Consider the following 8622-nt stretch of genomic DNA (forward strand, 5'->3'; position numbering starts at 1 on the left):
GAACCATGGTTCCTATTTAAATGTAATTCATGGAACGTGGAAGGAACATGGCTATAGTAGAATCTAGCTACTTCTTTTGAGTTTTGTGAGACTCGCAACTTGTACGATATGGACGATGAATTGAACTTCATAATCATGTTAGAGTTAAATGTTTGGCACAAGATTAATGTATTTACATAAAAATGTATATGTATGTGAACAAATATGTAGGGGCTGTTTTGATGGTAGCCCACAGCCGCCCTACCAAATTATGAGCATTGACTGATGGACTATGCCTTTGCTTGGATGTTACCCAAAAATTCTGATCTTGCCAATATGTTTGTTGCCACTCCTAATTTTGTGCCCAGGCCAATTCTTGGCGGCGAACTCGCTTGCCAATAATTTTGGGACACCCACATTTGGTAAGGCCTATATTATTACTTTAAAGTGGCCCTTCTTTAGAATATTATGCTCAAATCACAAGCTAACACATATAGTAATTGCATTTATCCTTACAAAATATTTCTTCTTCGACCCCATCACCCACCATCTAAGCTTTATATTGCATTTCCTGCTATACCTCCTCTCATGTATCAAATGTCAAACTATAAGCTATAACCCCAACCTCTTTAAGGCATGTTATTCTTCTGCCACTATGAGTTTTACAAATGATATCACCCCCACCAAATCATGTGTTAGTGGTCTTGGATCAGATGTACCATCATCTAGTCATCCGGTTCACGGATTCATAGTCCGAAGATGTCATGTTGTCGTTGAGAGGGGCACCGACACTATAGATGTCATCGTCGTTGACGCGGAGGAAGTTTGCATAGGCATTCAGAACTGAGAGGCTAATGCCGGGGTGTTGTAGGCCCAACGTCAGCAATCATCATCTGGTCCACTCGTTCTGGAAGCCAACAGGCACCTGACCAACATTCATAGTATCAATACTAGCTAGCTCTCGACTCATTTAGCTGGCTGGTATCGCAAACCCAAGCCATAACGCCCTTTAGGTATTCAAATCTCTTATGAAGATGGCACTTTTTTCTTGCTTCTCGGTACATTGTCGGAGGAAGAGTTGGAGGCTTGCTCTAGATCACCGGTCTCTTCTTTGTACATGTCTACAGTCACTGGTTTCAAAAGGCGACACGTGCGTTTATGAGCCAATCCAAATCTAGAAAAGCATGAAACCATAAGATGAGCAAATCCTCGAAGAAACACATATAACTATAGATGTTTTACAATTTGCAAGGTTTTATTTTGTGCACTGTGCAATGATAGAATCTTTGAAGACAAGTAACAATTTTTGCCATTTGTCTGGACAACTTCTAGCATTGGCATTCAGGTTCATGTACAAAGATGTAAATAATTATTACTCCCTCTGATCCAAATTAATTGTCGTAACTTTAGTTGCGACAATTAATTTGGGTCGGAGGGAGTATGATATTACCACTTTATACAAATTGGAAGAATGTTTTCTCAAAATTAACGTCACATACAGATCTAATGTTCTTGAAAGAAAAAAAGAGAACAAAAGAATTACTATAAAGAAATTTATGTGGCCACCTTGCTTCGATCTGCTTTGTTGTGCCCTAGGAGCGCCAGCCTCCTCTTTTGAGCACAAGATCTCATTAAATTCCACAAAGATCAGTCATGCCATGTCCATCCTAGCTTGCAAATCACAAATGTAATCCCAAGATTTATTTTTATCCTCCCACTTGGGCTCCGCATAGAACCTCACAGTGGCGGAGGCAGGGGGGTGCTGGCAGGGGCCAAGCCCCCCCCCCCCTATGCTCTCACAAATACATCTATATGTCTCCTAATCTTCCATTTGTCAAACAAAATTAGCTAGGTTTAGGTGATTTGGCCCCCTCTAACATTATATAACATGTTTTGGCCCCTTCTATATTTAGTTTCTGGCTCTGCCACTGGAACCTCGTGAGCAGCCATTCAGTCCCATTTTTCACAATCGCATCAATACATTTTGTTATAGTGTCTTCACCACTATTTTGCAATCCTTCTTCCTCCACAACAGTAACAAACCTCCACTTCTTCCATCACTCTCATGGATTAGCATCTCATCAAACTTATGTTTGTGCATCATTTCCCGCCTTGGTCTTCCCAAGGTATGATTCAGACAGGAATATCACATCGGAGTTTGATTGCCTCCGAAGATCCATAATGCGACCGAAGATCACCAATCGCTCTCACCACATCAAACCCGGACTAGGCCCGATCACAACTTCACGATCCAGCAACAAATCCCACAACACATGCTTCATCGGCCGAAGATGAGGAAGCAGTGAAATAGTCTACTCCTGGGACATGGTGCAAAACCAACATGGAATTTTGCAGTAGAGATTGGAGAACCAGCCGCGACGACACATGGTCGCCGCCCTGGAACAAGATGCCGAAGGGCGGCAGGCGGCGCAGGAGGGGAAATCCGGAGATGGAGCGGGAAGCGAAGAAGAAGAACAAGAAGAAGACGACGACGACGAGAAGCCTGGCAGAGGATCGAGGATTGATGTTCGCGGCCTTCGAGAGTGAGAAAGCCCAACCCCGACCAAAATTAGGTACCCAACCTCCCCTCGGCTCCGCTTGATCCCCCTCCCAATCACGACATGAGTAGCAGTAGTATAGTGAAAGAGCACAACCCCGACCAAAATTAGGTGCTCATTTTTTTCTCCATGTGTGTAGATCGTGCGCATGACGACGACGTGGCCGAGTCCTCGTTGGAGGAATCCTCGTATCCACCCAGCCCTCTGCTTCACAGACCCTACATCCCCGACGAGCTAGCTGATAGGCCGGACATACGTGCCGCCTTCAAGCACGCCAAGGCCCAATACCAAGCAGATTTAGGTCTTGATCTCTCTTTTCCTCGTCATCATCATCGTCGTTCGTTATAAGACACTAACCTAGCTTTTTTTTTCTCTCTCTCTCTGTTTGTATTTATTGTATGTATGTAGCTTGTCGGTTTGCCTTCACATTGGATCGCTCCTCTTCTCTTTCGTGCCTGTCTCACGAGCAACACCTTCACCATATCCGTGAGCCTACAAAGGATGCGGTGCTTTTTGCCGCCAACTCTATCATCACCCTCTCGTCCTATCTTGGTACGTGACTGAACACTTCATCCAAGGATATCACCCACCTAGGACATATAAGTTACTTTGCTCGACCGTGTGTTGTGACTTTTGGTTTGCTTTAATTGCAGATGATGAGCCGCTGAATAGGTGTTGTGGTTTGTGGATCCAACAGGACTACAAGAACAATACCGCCGTGGTTTTGACGTCCGCGCATCTCATTCGCGCAAAGGATCCCGACCAGTGGATGGATGAGTGGACGGGTGAATATCATCGCAACGCTGAAGTGAGCTTCTTAACATTAATTCGCTATTCTATTTATTTATCTTCTCCACTCACTGGTGCTTGTTTGTTTTCCTTTTTTTTCTATCAAAACTTAATCATTTGCAATGTGCCTCATCGACACCCGTTTACCAATTAGATGTGCCTTCTCTTCAATTTACTATGTATTTATACTGTGTACTTGAAATAATATACTTGATTCGGTGTGGCGTTCGGTTTCTCTGATAGTCAATCTCTCGAAAATGGTTTTCTCAAATACTACGAAAATTCTATTGCAGTGTCATAATCTTTGTGGTTGTCTTTTCCAGGTCATTGTTCACTTGCTTGACGACACAACTGCAGTAGCCAGTCTCCTCTACCTCCAGGAGCACTATGAATTTGCTCTTTACGAGGTTGTAGTGAACAAACTGGTTCAACTGTCCACTTTTAATGACAATGTGCACTCTGGTCAAGATGTGTTCCGACTTGGAAGGGATGAAAGTCTTGATCTAAGGATAACCCATGGTAGGGTGGAATACATGATTCCTGTCCCTTACGAGAGATGTCACTACATGTATTTTTCCAACAATGAACATATCGTACGTACTACGATCAAATCCTAACTTTATGTTTTCTATTTTAATTAATGTTGCTATTTTATTAGTACAAATGATAAATTATAATATTATTATCATTGCTATGTTGTAGTTGCGTGACGATGGAGGCCCTATCATTGACTTGGAAGGGAAGGTTGTGGGAATGGTTAACAATCAAATCAATGAGACCTTTTTACCTTCTCCTATATTGCACAAGTGCTTGGATTCATGGAGAAAGTTAAAGTACGACCCTTATTCCCAATTCATTTTTAGTGTTGTTAATTAAGCTAATGCATTATGTTATATAATGTAACTCATGCAATACAATGGAATAACTACAAAATTATGTTCGTATTGTGGTTGCTTAATAATTACTACTCTATGTTTAAATGAATTGCTAAAGTATGATTCAGAAAAATCATTACGGGAGGCCTAGGTGCTACAAAATGTGTCTAACATTATAGAGAAAATGTGTGTTGGTCACCTTATCGAATTCCGCATGTTTTCCAAACTATTCCTCGCAGGGTATAGGAACTTAATTTGGTGTAAACATTTTTATTTTCTTTTTAACCTGGTGAGTTATTTTTCTAGTTTAATCCTCCTTTGAGAAGGGCGTGAACTAATGTCTTGTTATGGTATTAATTCTATAATGTTATTGATTAAGTTTGTGTATTACTCATTTGGTATTGATTCTAATGAAATATGTTGTTTTATTTTAAAACAAGTCTGTAAAACAGTTACAATCTTAATGATTATATTTGGTATAGGTGCATCCCTCGACCCCACCTTGGAATGACCTTTACTTCCATCAAGCTTCTAGATCCAATTGGTATTGAGAGGATGAGGCGTAAGCATAACATTGAGTCTGGTCTTATTGTTGAAGAGGTATATGGTGGTGCTTAACCATTTTTATTTTAACATTTATTGTTAGTTGTCTCTAAATTGTTACTCACATGCATATTATGGAGTAATCATGTTCAATTAAACATTAGGTGTCAAAAGAATCGAATGCTGAGAAACTTGGAATCAGGAAGGGTGATATTATTGAACGCTTCAATGGAGAATATATTTCTAGTACAATTGAGGTAGGTGTTTTAAAATTAAAAGAGATTGTGTATGTGTCGTGCCTGCGTATGTCTAATTTACTGATGTAATTTTTTATGCTATTGAATGTTCTAACTTGTCAGCTAGAGAAGATGTTGTTGGACATAGGCAACGACCATTTTGAACAAGCAAAACGCTTAAATGCCGAAATAGATGTTCAAGTAAGTTGTTATTATGTTTTTACTATTGATTGTATAATTTATGCCAATAATGTCACTTTGAAATTATATTGTTGACTTTACAGATTCAAATATTTCGTGCCACGAAAATTTGCCGAAGAACTAGAAACTTGATTGTAATTATATCGGATTGTGGAGAGGACATCATAGAAGGTAAACATCTCTTCTTTTAACATAGTGGTTGATTTTTGCTGTAAATCCTAAGTTATCACATTTCCCTCTTGTGTAAAATCCAGTATGCTTTAACTCAAATTCGAAGGTTGTAGAGGAAATTTTGGGCCCGATGTGGAATCTTAAATTACGCTTATATAGAGGAAAATGTAATTATAGAAAACATATCATAATATAGTACTAGCTAAATACATTTTTCTCAAAAAAAAGAGCAAAATACCATGCCTTGCTATCGTACTATGCAACACCATGTAAGCCATTGCCAGGTCGGCTTGCTCATCTAAATTCTGCTGGCGTGGCGTTAGGCCTCCACTTCCGTGCTCGGCCGGCAGCCACGCCTACTACTTGTAGTTTTTTTTTGACTTGTCCCGTACTTTATTTGTTAGATATAATTTTTAGGGCTGGCGTCTCACCTATACGTTTAGTTAATCCAATTTTCATCGTTGTAGCGCCCTTCAAGATTGATTGCCAAACATGCGAACTGCTCCTTTGTTTTTAGCACTCATTAAATTTGTATCACACAAACATTTTGGTTTGTCATCAATCTCCATACGTGTTTTCCGAGCATATAGGAATACTAAATAATTGAAGATATGTAAAACTCATACCTCTTACTACCATTTTAGGTTGTACTTTTCCCCCATTCCCTCTAATGCATTTTCTGCACACAAATAGTCATTCTTGTTTTTGTTTATGTTGCCATATTTCTACAGGAGCAAAAATGTAAACGTATCTAACTGAAGCTTGATGTTTTTATTCTTGTAGGCACTTACCCAATCACTACTAGCCTTCGAAGATGAGTCTACTGACAAATTCATTCTAACAACTGATTAATGCATGGAGCCAACAGAATTAACCGATGTTCTATAGATTTGTGTGTGTGTGTGTGTGTCCTCAGACAAGAACTTCAAATTACCGTGCATCTTTAAATGTAGTTCATGGACCATAGAGCAGAACATGCTATTGGCTATTTATTTTGAATTTTTGTGGGACTTATATCATGCATGTACTGTGGATGATCAATTCAATTGGTTAATTATGCTAGAGTGAAATGCTTGGAACTAGATTGATATATTTACATTACTTTCCATTGCGTATACTAGCACAAATGCCCGTGCGTTGCAACAGGAGACACAGAATTGATGTGTATTTAAATTTAGTCAGAATTATATGGGCAAAACACAATGATGGTTCATGCGAAGTACTGCTTACCCAGATCTGTGGACCCACAGAAAAGCAAGTTATATACTGATTACAGATGGACTTAAAATGTGTTTACATACATCTATAATTCATCATTATATTTAAGTAAAAACAGAAATGGTTATTTTTTATCCCAGCTTGAAATATATTTCATGATGGTAGCAGAGCTGGTGCTGGCATGTGTTAGTTGGTCGAGCGAGCGCTAGTTGTCATCAATCCGTGCCGTTGTCACACAATATTAACAAAATAGAAAACAATAATATGGAAATCTTGGCATTTAGACAAATAATTCTAGAAAACAAAAAGGCCAGTAGAAAGCTCTAGAGGTCCTATATATTTTCAAAGAATTTTGTTGTTAGCGCCCATACAACATGTCGCCGTGCATTGAAACCCGGAGAAACAAATTCTTGTACATTCCTAGATACCCATTGTTGTTGCTAATTCTCCTTTTTGTCACAATCATCAATGGTGGTCACTCTGTCCACCTATTCATGACAAACATGATTAAATCACAGCGACAAATTTGATCATCATACTCACACCGCTTCACGAGTCTCCCTTCCCCCACCTAGTCATAATTTTGCAGACTTGTAATGATCCTAGTATTAATTGACATTTCAAATGGGCAAGCATAACCATAAGTCAATGCTCTTAAAGAAATGCATGCATTAAAAATAAATAGGATGTGGATATTTTATCCATCGCAAACTACGTCCCTTTGATTACCTTTTTTTAGCGAAACACCACTGGACTTTATTAATCAATGAAAGAAAGTTTAACTTAACTTGGGGGCTCCAAAAGCTAGACATGAAGTCCAACCTCTAGATTTAACGAATTTATAACAATGGTATGGGCATCCCCATTACATTCTCTTCCTTATAATCATAGCATTCTCAGTGTTCCTTCTTCAATGCTTTGGACAACTCCAGCACAGTCGGATGCAATAGTCATAGAATTCGAACGTACATCTTGTGCCAGACAAAGAGCTTCTCTACTGGCAATTGCTTCAGCGGTTCCAGGGTCTAGGATCCCAGCCATGACCAGCACCGAAGCCCCTAAGAACTTACCATCATCTGACCGAAAAATTGCTGCAACAGCACTCCTCCGGTGCATCTCAGAAATGGCCCCGTCAACACTGCCCTTTGCATCGCCCCTAGGAGGAGGAATCCAGCCTAGTCGTTGTCGTGGCGGCTGGACCATTGGTTGACTCACAGTCCTTATGGTGTCCGCCTCCAGTTCCATAAATCTTTGAGATGAAACTGCTAGTCGCAAAGGGTGACTAGAAATGTTTTACCACATCCCTCCTAGCCTTCCAAATCACCCATAAGGGCATCATCATATTCACATAATCATTACAGGCATTTGGTCCTGTAATTCAAACCACCCACAATCCTGAACCATTTACACATTCAGCCCACAATCAACCTATTAATTAGTAGGCCCCACACCATAATAGAGCCCACGATCTTGCTTTTTTAATGAGCCCACATGTTTAAATATTCTACTGAGCCCACACAATCCTTCCTTTAAGTTACTCACATCTGTTTAAATATTCGTTGCTCAAAAAAAGTTTATTTAAATATTCCTTTAGTTGGATGCCGGGGCGGTGGTCCTGGATGGTGAGGCTGTGCGCCTGGCTCTACGGCGAGCAATGCGTCAGTGGCGGTGGCGCCATCTCTTGGCTATGGGGGTAGCAAGGGGAGGGGTGGCGAGTGATCCTGGCATTGTTGTGGCTTCAGTGGTGGCGGCTCCCTCATCTAGATCTGGAGGTCTCGTGTTGGCAATGCGGCCCTTCACCCGGATTGGATGTATGTTAAGGTGAATAGGGTGAGGACTTTGTGGGCTGAGACGAGGAACTAAACTTATCCAGTTTGAAGAGTTGAGGGACTAAGTTTTGCCAACAGAGAGCCATCCGAAACAATTTTTCCGCCACGACAAGTCCCAGTTCTTCCGCAATCACATCTGGAGGCCTTTTTTGGTACTCTGTCGGAGGGGGAATAGATCACGGAGGGCTTCTACATCAACCTTATTGCCCTCCTGATGATGTGT

At 40.5% G+C, this 8622-nt stretch overlaps 1 protein-coding gene across 1 annotated transcript; it reads left to right on the forward strand.

The window, feature by feature from the left end:
• The first annotated feature begins 2428 nt into the window (after nt 1-2428).
• LOC119299022 (probable periplasmic serine endoprotease DegP-like) lies at nt 2429-6097 on the forward strand. Its single transcript, XM_037576340.1, has 11 exons — nt 2429-2522; nt 2677-2838; nt 2946-3089; nt 3191-3345; nt 3650-3919; nt 4029-4159; nt 4684-4801; nt 4909-5001; nt 5104-5181; nt 5265-5352; nt 6084-6097. Exons 1-11 carry the CDS (start codon nt 2429-2431, stop codon nt 6095-6097), a joined length of 1347 nt encoding a protein of 448 aa, XP_037432237.1.
• The last annotated feature ends 2525 nt before the right edge of the window (nt 6098-8622 follow it).

Source organism: Triticum dicoccoides, chromosome 5A, assembly GCF_002162155.2.
Source record: "Triticum dicoccoides isolate Atlit2015 ecotype Zavitan chromosome 5A, WEW_v2.0, whole genome shotgun sequence".
Lineage (NCBI taxonomy): Eukaryota > Viridiplantae > Streptophyta > Magnoliopsida > Poales > Poaceae > Triticum > Triticum dicoccoides.